This window comes from Cenococcum geophilum, assembly GCF_001692895.1.
Source record: "Cenococcum geophilum 1.58 unplaced genomic scaffold K441scaffold_12, whole genome shotgun sequence".
NCBI classification, from domain to species: Eukaryota; Fungi; Ascomycota; class Dothideomycetes; order Gloniales; family Gloniaceae; genus Cenococcum; species Cenococcum geophilum.
In genome coordinates this window covers 961,822-978,514 of record NW_027137570.1, presented here as the reverse complement: position 1 = coordinate 978,514, position 16,693 = coordinate 961,822, and the positions used below count along the sequence as shown (strand labels likewise).

Here is a 16,693-nt window from a genome sequence, read left to right as displayed (position 1 = left end):
ATATAGAAGCTATCTAACTAAAGAAGCTTATTTAGGTAAAAGGCTATAACGGCCAAGCTGGTTAGCCCGTTACCTATATTTTAAAGTTATATATTGCTCTTAACGGATAACGCTAATATAGTATCCCCTTTTGCATTCTAGACCTAGGGTCCTATAATATAATCCTTAGACAAAAATAGATATCCTATTTTAATATTTAGTTAAACATATAATAAAGACGGTTTATCTAGCCAGAGGATAGACTAAGGTTGCCCTCCTTTATTAGGGAGATCTAAACTAAGCATAAGATACTAGCCGTAAGGGCTAACCCTACCTACAAGTAGGATATCCGGGCCCGTAACCTAGCCTTTACCTAAAAAAACGCCCGCTATAAAGCTAAAAAGAACTCTATACTAATAAAGATACTTTCTTAAAGCGCTATATTTAAAGAGGACTCTACGTATAAAAGCGGGATAGATAGTTATATAGATTTAACCGGTATGGAAAAGAATATATTAATAGGATATAAGGGATAACCTCTAAAAGATATAATAGGAGCTAAAAGGAGTAATAATAATACTAGTACCCTAAAAGTCCCTAAAGTTATATACGCCCCTATTATTAGGTAACCCCCCTACTATAAATATTACCGTAATTAGTGCTATAGCGTTTTATTTTAATATATATCGGAAGGATAATAAGGTCTTTATAATAAGCCTATATAAGATTAACTAAATTATTAATAATAGAGAGGAAAGGCTAGCTAAGGAAACCGATAAGGAACTAGTTAAATACCTCCTTTTTACTATTTATATAAACTATAAGGATGCATTCTTAAAGGCGGCCTTAAATAAGTTATCCCCCTACCAGATATATAATTATAAGATTTAATTAAAAGCCAATAACTCACTAGGCTATAGCCCCCTCTACTATTAATTAATGGATAAGCTAAAAGTAATAAAGTAGTACTTAATTAATAACCTAGATAAAGGGTTTATTAAGCTAAGTTAAGCCCCTTTTACTTCCCCTATTCTATTTATAAAAAAGCCTAATAAAGGCCTTTATTTTTATATTAACTATTAAAAGCTAAACACTATTACTTAAAAGGACCGGTATTCTATTTCTTTAATTAATAAGACCCTTATACATTTAAGCTAAGTAAAGATCTTTACTAAACTTAATATCTGCTAAGCTTTTTACCGAATTGGAATAGACCCTATATCTAAAGATTTAATAATATTCCGTATCTATTAGAGTTCTTATAAATATAAAGTTCTTCCTTTTAAACTAATAAACAGACTAGCTACGTACTAAAGGTATATAAATAATATTCTTTTTAATTACCTTAACGAATTCTGCATGGCATACCTAGACGATATTTTTATATACTTAGACAACAAACTTAAGTATTAAGTTTATATTAAAAAGGTCCTAGAGAGACTACGGAACGCGGGCTTATAAGTTAATATTAAGAAATATAAGTTTAGGGTAAAATATATAAAATACCTTAGGTTTATCGTAACTATAAAAGGAATTAAGGTTAACCCTAAAAAGGTAAAGGCAATCTATAACTGGAAGCCCCCTTATATAGTAAAAGGAATCTAATCCTTCCTTAGCTTTTATAACTTCTACTACTAGTTTATCCATAACTATAGAATTATAGTAAAATCTCTTATATAACTAACTAGGAAGGACACACCTTTTATTTTTAATAATAGCTATATAGAAGCCTTTAAAGAGATAAAGAATTAACTTATCTCTTCTTTAATCCTTTATTACTATAACCTGGACCTTAAATTAATGCTAAAAACGGATGCCTCTAATAGGGTTATAGTAGGAATCCTATTACAGTTATATTTAGACGGTAAATAGTACCTTATAGCTTTTTTTTAAAGATAATAAACCCGGCTAAGTATAACTATAAAGTATATAATAAAGAAATACTAGCTATTATTTAATTACTTTCCTAATAGTGCGTAAAGCTTAAAGGTATAAACTCCCGGATTAAGATATATATAGATTATAAAGCCTTAGAGTACTTTATAACTATAAAGTAGCTTACTAAATAATAAGCCTAATAGGCTAAAATACTCTCTTAATTCTTCTTTATAATTATATATCGTTTTAGTAAGTAAAACTCTAAGGCTAATATTTTAACCCAAAGAGAATAAGATATGGGACCCTAGGATAAGCTAAAGACCTAATATTAAACGCGCGCCCTTTTTTATCTAGAATAGCTTAACCTATAGATTCTTAAGGAGCTAGACTCCTAGTAAAACGAGCTAGCATTAATAGAGGAGTCCTTAGATAAGCTAATAGGGCTAATTAACCGCCTCTTAACTGTAAACCGCATAGCTAACGCCTTAAGGGCCCTCCGCGAATAAGCCGCGAAAAAAGACCCTAATTTTAAGATGGAAAAAGAATTACTCTTATACTAGGAGCGGCTTATAGTCCTTAATATTAATAATTTACGGTTTAAACTAATCCGTAAAGCTTATTGCTAAGTCTTTACGGCATACCCTAGTAAGAATAAAACCCGTAAAATTATTAACTGCTGCTACTACTAGCTAAAAATAGTTATAGATATTAATTAATATATCCGGAACTGTAAAGACTACTAGAGAGCTATAATTCCACGGAATAAGACCTTAGGACTACTTAAGCCACTCTTAATACTAGAGCGCCCTTAGTAATATATCTTTATAGACTTTTATAAACTACCTAGGGACCGTAACGGATATAATATAATTATAGTTATAGTTAACTGCTTTAGTAAACGCCCGTTTTTAATTCCCTGTTATAAGAATATTAATACTAAAGAGGTAGCCTGGCTATATATCTATTATATCTACTAAATCTATAGACTATTAAATACTATTATATCTAATTATAAGCTATAGTTTATATCGGCCTTCTAGAATAAGTTTACCTAAATTTTAGGCATTAAGCTAAAGCTTTTTATAGCTTATTACCCCTAGATAGACAGTTAAATAGAGATTATAAATTAGTACCTGGACTAGAGGCTTAGGCCCTTTATTAACTATTTCTAAAATAACTAATTTAAACTACTACTCTTAATGGACTATGCGCAAGCAACCCTACCCTATAACTCTATAGGGTTTACCCTAATTTAGCTAGAAATAGAATACTTACCCTATATAAGCTTTAACTAGAAAAGGGTAAAAGAACCCTAGATTATATAAGAGAAGCTATCCTATACTAAGGCCTAATAGTATACTAAATAATTAAAGGAAGTCTAGACGGTAACCCGTAAGAACCTAGAAAAAGCTTAAAGGTTAATAAAATAGTAGGCGAATAAACACCATTAAGAGCCTAATTTTACCCTTAGTAATATAGTCTAGGTTATAATAAGGAATTAGAAAACTAAACGACCTAGCTATAAGCTAAACTACTAGATAATAGGACTATATAAGGTTCTTAAGAAGATAGGTAACTTATATAAGATAAAGCTCCCAGATTTAATTAGGGTTTACCCTTTTTTCTTACTAGATAAGTTACGGAAAGCTATAAATAACCTATTACCTAGACAAAAGAACAAGTCTCCCCTATTAGTTTAAGTAAACGGTAATAATAAATAGGAGGTTAATAAAATACTAGCCTATAAAATAGTACGGGAAACGCTAAAATACTATATTTAATAGAAGGGCTACAATCCTAACCCAACCTAGTACCCTACGTAAAACTTTATAGGCTACCCCTAAAAGCTTAAAGAATTCTATAACTAATATCCTAATACGCCTGGACCCCTAAAGTACCTAGACAAATAGATAGAATGCTAGTATAATAAAGATAATAAGTTACCGAAAGAATATAGGGATAAAACCGCCCTAAAGCCCTAATATAGCTATCTGCCAAATTCTGCCATATTTTACCGTTTTCTACTAATACTGTAAAATTTTAGATATCTAGGAACTTTAACCGCCGGTTAAAGTTATCTAATTAATTAGATCCGTGCTAAGACTTTTAATAACTACTCTTTCTAGCCTAGTGCTTCCACTTAGCCCACAATTGCCCTTTATACTTAGTCTAGACGTACTTATATCCCTTTTATCTCCTTATTTTATATTTTATAATCCTATGTTTATAAGCCTAGTACTACTCTATTTCTAACTAAGCCTAAAGGCAGGCTTTCTTTTAAAGAGGGGGGTAATGTAACGGCGCTATCGCACGTTACCTACTAAATTTTGCCATATTCTACCGACCTACGATTAGCCCGCCCAAAGCCAGCGCCTTAGCGGCTTACCCTATATATTTGTTTACATCGGTCCTAGCAACCCCTTTTCCTTCTCTTTAGCTTAGTATCTTCGTAATACAGCATTCTATAAGCTTTAGTTTAGAGGCATTTATATAAGCTGTGATAGTAGCTATAGAGCGTATATATTTAAGGAGTCTATAAGACGTTACGCGATCAATCGTAAGGGTTAAGGGCGTAAGGAGGTATATATACCTACGCGTAGCTAATATAAGCTATACGCGAGGTATACGCGAGAGCACGGGGCTCTCTTATGGAGGCCCCTACGGTAGAATTCCGTAACATAAGTATACTTAGGTATAACTTAAAGAACGGCTCTATAAAAGGTTTTTATATATTGCTTAAATATATAGGTTAAAGGAAGAGGTTGTTAAGGAGCTATCTAGAGCTATAGTAATTTGTTAGAGCGAGATTACACCTAGTTTCTTTAAGTCGTTAATTGCGAGTATGTATAAGAGGTGTATAGCTATTAAGGACGCCAATAGGTAGTATATAAGATTTTAAACTCTAAAAAAATGTCGCGATAGCTAGATTCTATATAGCGATAAGCCTTATAAATATTTTAAAGCTCTAGAATTAATCTTATAGTTGCTATATAGTAATTTAGTAGGGGGTGTTATATTTAGTGTGGCCCGGGTACCGACACTTATAACACCCCAATGTATTCTACTATTGGCTCGCTTATAAATGGCGCCTTGGCGGTCCCCTTAAGATATTTACTTGTAATACCCCTAACAATCTTCTTCTTAGCTTAGTATCTTTGTAAGATTGCAATCTACAAGCTTTACCTTGGAAGCAATTGTGCGAGCCATTATATTAATTAATAGCCGCTTAAATTAACAAGTAAAGAATCAATTATAATAAGCTAAAAAGGGTTTAAAAGGCTTATAAATAGGTAACCGTAAGTTCTATACGAGCTTTGGAGTTAAGATCAGGCGATTTGGAGGCTGTAGTTAGAGTCCATGGTTGTGGTATAGGAAAAGGTAAGATGATCTGGATTGCGATCGGTGGGTGGCTCGAGCGAGGGGCTGGCTCAATCGGGTGGCTGTTACGTTAGCAGCGAAGTGTAATGTAGGGTTCGCAATCCTACCTTGCTAGAACCTGAAAGGCCTTGAACCTCGAGTGAATAAACAGCAGAGGGGGGAAACCCCACCCTCGGATACCAATGGAGCGGTCCGTAAATTGTTTGCTGGTCTGAGCACTTAGCTTCAGGCCGGGCTAAGAATTGCTGATTTCCGAATCACAGGCTTCCGATCGTCTGTCACATACCGGAGCTTTCGTCAAAGGTTCATTTCTCATGCTTACCGTCATACCTTTTTGATTGTTGCAAAATGGAATATCCCTGACTCCCTTATACCATGACTTAACAAGATTAAAATTTGTTGCAAAGTTTTCGCGGACCCAGGCATGTTGGATTATCATCTAATTTGCACGCCGCTATAGCCCTAAAACAATAAGCTGTCACAGCTCCCCCAACTCTAGCATACCTCTCACGATTTCATAATTTACATCTCCTCATTCAGTTTGGCCCTCACGAGAAGGCTAATTGTCTCAGTCTTCTCCTATAGTCCTTTCCTGAAGGTCTAGCTAAAGAGTTAGAATGATATGGAAGCAAATTTGCATCTTTCCTCCCGACAATTGCACTCCTCTCACAGCTTGAGCGCCATCGTCAATGTCATTACCTGGTTCCTACTTGTTGCGTCAGGGCTAGCGATTTTAACTCGCCTTCTAACGAAGAGAGCGTTAGAAAGGCGTATTGATATTGATGATGCGCTTGCGGTCGCGGCTTTGGTAAACCACCACGCTGACACGCTAAATTCTCCTTTATAATACTAATAATTGCGTACAGATATTTAGTATAGGTTCAGGACTCGCAGTCACAGTTCAAACGGCGAATGGCTTGGGAAAGGAGATACATTCCCTAGGTAAAACCCAAATCATAGCTTACGAAAAGGTCCTCTTGCACGTCTCAATGCATTTAGGGATATTAACAAATATTCAGAGCCAATATGCTACCAAATTTCTTTATGTCGCAACTTTAGCGTCAGCAAAGCTGTCTATAATCTCCTTAATGGTGATGCTTACAGCTTCGGAACTACACCGGATGGTGGGCATTCTCCTCGGATCATTCATTGCCATTTGGGCATTTTCATCAGAATTCGCAGTAGCTTTTCAATGTGGAATTCCGCGAACTTGGGACTCGCTGGGTGATGCAGCAAATTGCTATGATTCTGTAAGATTCCCTGCCTAATTGTGCTAGGCTTGCAGCGAGCATTGAGATTGACCCGGACAGACGTCTTTTTGGAGGGCTACAGGGATTATCAACATTCTCACTGATTTGGCCCTCGTCCTCTTTCCGGTCCATGTGATTGTGATGCTGCAGATGGAGAGATCTAAAAAACTTGGTATTATTGCGCTCTTTGCTGCGCGCTCATTGTAAGTTCTGTCACTTCATTCAAACGAATGAACGCTAAATATAGGAAGAGATATCGTAGCCACAGCCGTCCAGCTAGGCTACACCGAAGACTTTCAATCCTCCGACCCCACACTCGATCTCTGGAAGTGGACTTTAATGACACAAGTAATCCAATGTATTACCATAATCACCTCTTGTGTGCCGTATCTCCGGTCCCTACTTGAACATGTCCCGTCAGGGATGTATAGCGCCGATGAGCTTCGACGGAAAGGCATGACTACTGCTGGAGTGCTGGGCCGTAAGAAGAGTGGAAGCGAGTGGTATAAGCTCAGCAGCAGCACAAGTAAAACATCACAGTCGCAGCGCTTTATACCCACTGTTGGGTCCACCATTTCGGGACTGCCAGATGGGCCGAAAAGGCCAGACGGCGAGACAACAGTGGAAATCTCAAGCCCGAGGGAAACAAACGTGAAGAAAAATGGCCAGGTGTCGGATAATGGTGGCCTAGCTAAAATTATAAAGACTACTACCATGAGCGCTGCTTGGGACGTTGACGCTAATAAATCAGACACTAGTTAGGAGACTTGTTGGATGGAGCTATGATAATGACGAATATATCGTTATACATTAGTTACTATCAAACTATATGAGCAGACAAATGTAGTTTAGTACTCTATTAGCCCCCATCAAGTTTAGCTACTTTTAGTACAACTCCAGACGAATATTCATTCTAAGCGTTTTACTATTTTGGTTTGGAAGGAGTTAAGGGGCCGTTCGGTTGCAACTTCATATCCAATACGGAGGCTTCATATTGCAACCGATATGGGGCTCAAATCTAAATATGGGGTGGTTGTTCGGTAGGTCTGGCGACATTTAAATATAAAGCTCCTCCATATCGGCAAGCGCGTCAAACTTGCAAGCTATACTATATACAGTAGTTAAAATAAGGTTCTAGGTACTGTTTTAATATGTAGTTTCGAGCTCTTGTTTTATATTTTATATTAATACAGAGCTCTCATATACAAGCTAACGACTTCTTATACTATCCCTTGGAACGCCAATTTGCGTCCATCTGTTATTGATAAGAACTAGCCAATAGGATGAATAGGATCAAGGCTCCGTGATCAAAAGAATGTGAAGGGGTTTGAAAGCATGCGGAGGCCAGGGCTGGGGGGAGGTTCTTTTACCTTGCGATTTGGATCAACTCGATATTGGGTCGGTTCAACAAGATCTATATTATCAGAAGTACGTTTAGAAGGCATAGTTGATAAAAATCTATTGCTTGAATCTACATACAATATACGCGTATTTTTGAGCTTGGTGTTCCTCATGGACCACTTTTAGATGGACGCCGGCGTTCCATGGGATAGCAACTCTATATATCCCGATCGCGATACTGCAGTCGCATTTACAAGCCTTATATAATATTATTCTCTTAACCTTCATAATCGCGTTGAGCGATTGAGGAGGTCGTTAGTTGAGGGGGCTCCTTTACAGTTGCGAACAGGCCTAGTGGCAGAGTGGGGCTCACTCGCTCGCAAACGTCAATTGCAGATTCAAATGAGCCAAGGCGGTAGCCGCCACTAATTACAAAACGGATGACACTAAAAGACGCACAGATTGAACAGATTATGATATGGAGGCAATTTGCAACCGAGCAGCCCCTAAAGTATTAAATTTTCTACTCAAATATCGTTACGTCTATGCTAAAGTCATAAGTTTACCAATAGAACCGTCACTGCCCTGCATCCAAAATTCTTAGACATCGGACGAGCCTACCCAGACTATACTCGAGAGTATGCTCGCGTACATAGACCCCTGAACTCTAGGCCAGGCATGAAATCACACAGCGGTTCCCGCAGACCCAAGTATTTGGTTGTAACACAGAGCAAGCAACTAAGATGCCGCACTAGTGCACTCACGGTCTGCCTGTTACATTGCGGCACAGCCCCAGCTTTATGTGCACGAGCTTTAGTTCCCCCTCCCCCCACGTCCTGTGCACACGTAAAGTATGGTTCGATCTTGCTTCTCGGATGTTTATGCACACGCAGGCAACGCGACTGCCAACGCTCGTACATCTGGTACCACCTGGTTGGTACCGGCCTTTCTCAAAACACTCCGCTCTTGTATTTGAACCATCGGAGTAAGTTCCTTCGGCCATGGGCGGGTGGACAGGGAACCTTGTCGCGATGCATGTCGCTAGCTGTCAAGGATTGAATCCTTCAAGAGTAATGCAATAGAAAGCCCACACTTTCTAACCTGGAGTGTCCAGCACTGCATTGGTGCGCTTTGCCGTACCTTGGCTGCACATGGATGGTTCAGGCATCTCTTTACCTTTTTTAATGAGGGGTCAATACTTAAATTGAGTCTTTTTAATTTAGTTGCGGAAGGTCTACACCTGGATTCTCGTTCATTACCTAGGACTAGTTCATGTAAAACCGGACGAGGGTAGCTCTCAAATTGACAGGACTGTTGACTTGCATTAGATCTAGGCGATACCATTGTCTGTTCTGTTCTGTCTTCGTGTCTTCAGTTTTTTCCCAAGATCTTGAGGACAGTCAGTCCCAGACGGGTCAAACCTATTCCGACCTCCTTCCACCGCTTACTATCGTCAACCTTCTTCAAGGTAGTGTCATTTTCTCGTCATCATCATGGTCAAAAGCCATGAGCTGCGCGCCTTCGATGGCGACGACTTGCATAAGCGGAATAATATCTCGGAAATAGCACTCCCTAATCAGCACAATGAGTACGACAAAGATGCGTCGGAATTGGCGAAAGCGGGCAAGAAGCAGGTGTTGAAGGTGCGTATATGATTGATTTGCAGTCCGAAGAATTTCCCTGACATCCGGTAGCGTAGATTCGGCTTAGTGAGCATGACCGGCTTGTCATGTGGGTTAATGTGTACATGGGAGAGCTTACTGGTGTAAGGGTTGTGTTTTACCCGTAACCACATCACTTAATTAACTGACCCTCAGTGTATTCTTGCTCGGCTTCCAAAAGTAAGCTTATCTACACTTCGAATCCTCTGCGCGGTGGCCACAAAGTTTCACAAGACTGATTTTGGGTCAGCGGAGGCCCTGCCGGCCTAGTCTATGGATTTATTATAATTTGGTTGGGCAACTTATCAGTTTTTATTGCTATCGGGGAGTTATCATCAATGATTCCCACCGCTGGCGGTCAATACCACTGGGTTAGTCTCCTAGCACCGCCATCAAATAAAAAGTTTTTCAGCTATATAACAGGTATGAAGAAATTAAAATGATACAATAGCGAGACAAGGTTGCTAACTGAGTTTTGTAGGCTGGCTTACCGTCATTGGTTGGATTGCTGGACTTACAGCCGCTGCCTTCTTTGTCGCAAGTCTTATTCAAGCACTGATAATTCAGAACAACCCGACCTACACCTCAACAGGTTGGCAAGGGACTCTCTTACTCTGGGCTGTGCTTCTGATATGTGTGGCCATTAACACCTTTCTCAGTGGGGTACTGCCCGCTATTGAGGTCGTTGTTTTGATCCTTCATGTCCTGAGCTTTTTTGCTATCCTTATTCCTCTGGTCTACTTAGCTCCATCGCACAACTCTGCAAAAGAGGTCTTTACAACTTGGATCAATAGCGGCTGGCCTACCCAAGCCCTCTCATTTTTTATTGGCATCCAGGGCAATGCTCTTGCCTTTGTTGGTTCTGATGCCGCCGTTCACGTGAGTTAATGAACTCTCGGAGCAGAAGTAGTACTAATGGTTTCAGATGTCTGAGGAAGTCAAGAATGCAACTACGGATGTAGCGCGCTCCATGATTCTTAGTATCCTAATTAATGGCTGCCTCTCATTTGGAATGCTTATTGCCGTACTTTTTAGCGCTGGAGATATCTCAGAGGCGGCGGAGAATAGCTTAACACAATATCCTTTCATCGAGATTTTTGCAGTTGCAGTGGGGTCAAATACGGGAGCCATAGTCATGACCAGTATCATCGTCATCCTTGAGTTTTGTAGTGCTCTAGGCAGCCTGGCTGCTGCATCCAGGATGACCTGGTCGTTCGCTCGTGATAACGGTCTTCCTTTCTCGCGATACTTGAGCATGGTATGTACATATGACAAGATTTTATCGCTAGACTAACTTATCACCAGATTGACCGCCGCACTACCATTCCAGTCGTCTCAATTCTTGTAGTGACTACTTTCGCGGCCCTTCTCGCCCTTATCAACATTGGTAACACTACCGCATTTAACGATATTGTCTCTCTGGTTCTTGAAGGCTTTTACCTCTCATATCTCATCGCAATTGGCCTGCTACTCTGGAGACGTGTCCGCGGTGACATTGCGGAGTCAGCTCCGGAATCACAACTAACATCCGAGTCCTTTGACCCACGCATGACTTGGGGACCCTGGCGCATAAAGGGTGCACTTGGGATAGCGAACAATGTAATCGCCTGTGCCTATTTGGTGGTACTTAGTTTCTTTAGCTTTTGGCCCTCAGTGCTGCCTGTAACCGCTGCAAACATGAATTACGCCGTACTGGTGACGGGCTTTGTTGTTATCTTCAGCATCATGTACTATCTAATATGGGCGAGGCGAATTTATCATGGCCCTATTGTCGAGGTCGAATTACATACTTTGTAGAAACTGCGCAGAGATAGCCTGGGCGAGAGAGATAATCAACACGGTTTAACGGCCCGACTAGATTTCAAGCGGTATACCTCAACCGCTTAAAGACAGATCTTCTAGTAGCTAGCGAGAGGTACCATCAGCTGTTGGCCTTCCGGCACGTCGCGCATCTTCTAGAAGTCGGTGAAAAAGGGCAAAGGCAGAAACTACGTTATTTAACTCTTTAGCCTCTTGTCAATCGGACGTCCGTGCACCGATTGTAAGAAAAGAATGAGGACTCTGTCTATTAAATGGTGGCTTTAGAGCCTCTATATATACATAGGAAAGGTGTAGGAAATGAGAACGAGAAGGGGGTAGGGGGGTGGCAATGGAAACAAGGGGTAGGTGACTGAGTCAATGATCGAGTCAATGATTGAGTTAATAACTGAGTCAATAGGAGGCAGCTTAGTTGGTAATAAGATAACCTGATTTAGGTCGACACACCCCCCCAGCTAATTAACTGGTAGGTAATTAGCTGGATATACCTAAATAGGAAATATTTATGGTGTTAAACTAAATAAAAACCATCTAAAGGTAAGAACTTGATAAGGAAATTGTGTAAATAGGTTAAATAGTATAGTCAAATCTAACTATAATAGGGTCTTAATATTAATTAGATTCAGTTATTAAATAAAGCTCTTATACTTCTATCTTGGCAGGGCCTTTATAAGACCATTAGCCGTTATATTAGTAGTAGGGACCCACTTAATTACAATTAAGCCCTTTTAAACTTCTTAATAAAGCCAATGCTAGTGGATATCTACGTAATGAAGCTTCGTGTTTAATTGGGGTCTGTTCTTAGTGAGTAGTTAAATTATCTATAGGTTGTCATAGCTAATTATATGCTCCTTATTTATATAGAGTCGCATAGCTTAAAAGAAGCGCTGCTACTAAATTAATTTAGTAGCTGCATTTAATAGAGCCTTAAGTTTAGCTTCGGTACTTAATATCATAACTATCTTCTGCTTAGTGGAGCGCTAGTTAATTACTCCCCCAAATAGTAAAAATATAAAGCCTTTAGTGCTTTTCTAACTAATAGGATCGTCACTAAATATAGTATTACTTATATAGACAATAATCTAACTTCTAATATTCCTGTTTAAGTATTTAATTGCTAGGGTTCTCGTTTAATAGAGATATATAATCGCTTAATTAACTACGGCTTTATGCAGTAGTAACGGATTACAAAGGAATTCTACGAGCTTGCTTAAGGCTTAAGTAACGTCAGGTTATATAATACAGGTGGCGTAGAGTAGTAATCCGACCTTCCTCTAATATATATAGACCTGCTATTTAAAGGCCTATTCTGGATTAGGCAAGAGATTATCTATACTTATTAGCGTATATATTAGACGATAATCTTTTAAATAGAAGGTGCTGGCGATCTTATTAATATAGGAATCTTAATAGAGCTAAAGCTTTTATTAAGGTTAATTGCGGAGGATTCTAATTCCTAAGAACTAGGTTAGTTTACCTAGGTTCTTTATCTCGTACTTCTTTATCAGCTCTTCCTTAAAGAGTTAAAGCTTTGGTAGATCTTCTATGCGGTAGGCTACTATAATATTATTAACGTAGAAGAACATAATTAGCCAGTCGTTATAAAATAGGCACAATTTTTTATTAACTGCCGTTAGACCTAGGGTTGTTAGGGTAGTTAAGAACTTATTAAGCTAAAGTAATAATAATCGTCTAAGGCCGTATAAGGCTCTTTAAAGGAGTAGACACCTGCCCTTTTATTAAAAGCTATTTGGAAACTTAATATAGACTATCTTATTAATAAGGCTATTGGTAAAGGCGTTAACTATATTATATTACTAAGTCTCTAGATTACATACAGCGACGATCGCCATTATAGCCCTAAATATTTTTGCTATAAGGGTTACTGTATATATATCCTTTTCGCTAGGTTATTATAAGTCGCCTTATATATAGGGATGGGCTTTAAATTTAACTAGATATCTATTAGTATTAAACTTATAAGTAAACACCTAGGTAATAGGTAATACGTTAAGCAATACTGTCTATATAACGGTCTCGAATATCCCTTACTACTTAAGATTACTAAATTCCTTATTAGCGGCTTCCGTAAAGCTATCTTTATATAGATAAGCTTAAAGCTCCTTTTAGTTACAAGGTAGTAATAGAAGCTCGTTGCGGTGTAATCGCTTTTAGTAATATTTAATTTTGGTAGTAAAAGCTCCGTAGAAGGCAGGAAGGGTATTTAATTGCTTAATATCTATAAGGTAAGCTTCTTAACGCGTTAAGGGCTTCTTTATTCTTCTGCTTATTATAATATTAACATCGCCTATATTACCGCGGATCTCCTATCTTAGGTAGGCTTATTCTCTAGGAGCGAGTTTAAATTAGGGTTTTTACTTAATTAAGGCACTTAACGGCTCTATATTAGTAGTATCTAATTAAGGTTTTAGCGTCTTAGCTAGGGTAGGGAGGCTTAGTATAGAGTTATCCTTAGAGGCTTATAGGCTAATTACGTTATTGTCCTAATCTATCACTTAATCTTAATTTTTATCAGCATCTACCTGTTAACTTCTACTAATATCCACCTTATCCACCTTATCTAACGTCTTATCTAATATCTCATTAAGCTCTTCCTAAAGCGTTCTGTTAATATTTAACATATTAATTACCTCTAGAATTTAATCCGCGCGTTTTTAGAGTAAATTTGCAAGATCTAGCTAACTATTGTTATAGAGTAATTGCTTATTAAACGTCACGTCTCTTATTTAAATTACCTTCTTTTCGCTAGGTATATAGACCCTAAAGATATTTATTAACTAGTACCTTACTAGGTATCTAATATAAGCCCTTAGCTTAAGCTTTTGTGTGTATAGGATTTTATATTTAAGCGGGTAAGCTCTACAGCCATATATTTATAGGTAAGCTATATTTAGCTTTAATGGTGAGAGTTCTAGTGCTAACTAAAGCTTCTTAAAAGGTGTTATCTAGCTAAGCTAGGCGCTTAGTGTCTAATTAATTAGATACGCTATAGCCCTAGTAATTTCTCGCTAGAGTTCTTCTAGTAATTAAGCTTTAATCCGCATATATTAAGACTTAATAATAATCACCCCCCCTAAATGTTTAGTAGAACTGTTTTAAGACTTTATATATAGGGCCGACTGCTCTAGTAATATTCCTTTTTAGGTCCTCTAAGTGTTAAACTCGCTACCTGGAGACGTTTCGCCATTAATTTAAATTATTATAATCTTTAGGTTATATTAACGTTCTACCCTATTTAAGTATTATATAATTACTTACGTCGTTAACAACTTATAGGTAAAGGTCTTAACCTCATTTAAATGCAGAAATTCATTATAGAAATATATTATCTAGATATAACCGTTATACGCCACAATCTCTTAAAATAAGTTAATATACACTTAGTAAAAGGGTCTGGTTGCCTTACTAGTAGGTGGTCTTCTTAATATAATCTCGTGGGTCTTGCTAATAGCGTAGGTCTTGTAGTTAATTATTACTAGACCTTAAAGTTTTACACCACCTACTTCCTAGGGTAAATGCTTAATCGCGTTAGGTCCTATATAGCCTAGTCTCTTATACTAGAGTCTGCTATCTACTTCCTAATTAGGAAGGGGGTCTTACAATTAAATTATAAATAAGGCCTTACTTAGGGTCTTTAATTGCAGCTTATTGTACTTTAGGGTTAATTAATTATAATAGCGCTCGCAATATACAAACGTCTTATAATCATTTTTATATAGTAGGTTCTTTTTATTGTCCCCCTATATATCCTTATTATTAAACTTTCTTAGGTAGGCTAAATTTGTATAAAAACCTAGTATATAAGCTATGTTAGCTAAGAAGATCTTTCTAGGACCTAATGGCGTCCGGATAATAATTACCGCCGTCCCTATACCCTTAGCTAGATCTATACCCATCCTGGTATATATAAAGTTATTACTTAGTTAGAGCTCGTTAACGAACCTTAATTAATCGTTAATGACGTATATAGTGGTTCCGTTGTTAAGGATTACGCTATTATATAGTTTATAGTTAGTGCCTGCTTTATAGGCGCCTATTTAATATACGTAAAAGGTACTATTGTCTTCCTTTTTGTCTAGACTCTATGGAGCTTCCTTTTCTAAAGACTACTTCCTAACCTTCTCTAGGGTTTACTTATACCATTCTAGGGCATTAGCAATCTTTTTCTTAACTTTTTTAGCCGTAGCTTTATCTAATTTCCAGTCCTTTAATTGAACCGTCTCGTTAATATACGGACAATCTTAGATCTAGTAAACAGCTCTGCAGTAGTACGTCAGGGTATCTTTCTTCCGTGCCGTTTTATAAGGGGTAGTAGTAGGGGCTTTATCCTTAGGAGCCTCGTCCTTAGGAGCCTCGTCCTTAGGAGCCTTATTAATTAGCTTGCCCTAAAAGCTCACTATATTAGCACTAAGCTAAGCTCTATTCTTCTACTAGGTAGTCTTTAGTCATTAATAGTTCTGATATATTTTAACTAGTTAATATATAGATATTACGTGGTCCTTAGCCCAGTCGTGTTTATTAAATTTAACCCTCTATATTAAGGCCTAATTTAATAATACTGGCTCTACTACTAGTAGGAAGTCTTTAATTGTTTAGTCGCCGTCTACGTCTAATAATTTAATCTTTTTATAATTGTTATACGTCTTCTCCTACTACTATAACTAGGCCTTAAAGTTCTGATTCTTTGGGCCCTTTTTAACCTTGGCGTATTAAGTAAATAGGTAGACCTAACGTGCAGTATTGGTAGGGGCAACCCTCTCCTTAAGAGTTACTAGTACGTTATATACTAAGTCAATACCCAGTATATAGGTGTTTAGATATCTAGCTACTATACTAGTAATATAGCTTCGTAGAGAAGTTAAAGCTGCCTTCTGCTTCTTATATTCCTTCTTTACTATCTTATACCTCTTATAGAGAATTTAAAGCTCGTCCTTCTCGTCCTCAGAGAGAGCTGCATAGGAGGTTGTTTCTAACTTCACGTCTTAAGGCCTAGGAAAGACTGGTTCAACCAATAGGGGCAACTTATCCCGTTTGGTTAAGGGGTTAACGTATTTCTATACGTCTCCTATTCAGGCTCGGAGCCTAATAAGGTAAATCCATTCGTCCCAATCAGCTTAGCTCGATAATATTACCGTCGTAGTAATAGCTTAGGTAGGTAGTTGAGAAGTTATTTTAAAAAGGTGCTTATAGAAAGGTCAAAGGATTTGGTAATAAGTAGTAATTTAATAAGGGGTATATTAATCAAATAGATTAATTAAATCAAATAGTTAAATAGGGGTAATACGGCAAGCAACCCGGGCTCATAACTGTCAATCGGACGTCCGTGCACCGATTATAAGAAAAGAATAAGGACTCTGTCTATTAAAT

General features: G+C 37.8%; 2 protein-coding genes across 2 annotated transcripts; both read left to right on the top strand.

The window, feature by feature from the left end:
• The first annotated feature begins 5,505 nt into the window (after nt 1-5,505).
• Nucleotides 5,506-7,385, top strand: K441DRAFT_606998 (uncharacterized protein). The gene is made up of 5 exons (XM_067645425.1): nt 5,506-6,043; nt 6,102-6,206; nt 6,255-6,485; nt 6,546-6,688; nt 6,737-7,385. The coding sequence occupies exons 1-5, from the start codon at nt 5,858-5,860 to the stop codon at nt 7,245-7,247; spliced, it is 1,176 nt and encodes a 391-aa protein (XP_067506180.1). The 5' UTR covers nt 5,506-5,857; the 3' UTR covers nt 7,248-7,385.
• A 1,581-nt stretch (nt 7,386-8,966) lies between these two features.
• On the top strand, nt 8,967-11,650 carry K441DRAFT_606997 (amino acid transporter). The gene is made up of 7 exons (XM_067645424.1): nt 8,967-9,469; nt 9,521-9,591; nt 9,644-9,667; nt 9,738-9,910; nt 9,969-10,366; nt 10,413-10,745; nt 10,793-11,650. Exons 1-7 carry the CDS (start codon nt 9,320-9,322, stop codon nt 11,282-11,284), a joined length of 1,641 nt encoding a protein of 546 aa, XP_067506179.1. The 5' UTR covers nt 8,967-9,319; the 3' UTR covers nt 11,285-11,650.
• The last annotated feature ends 5,043 nt before the right edge of the window (nt 11,651-16,693 follow it).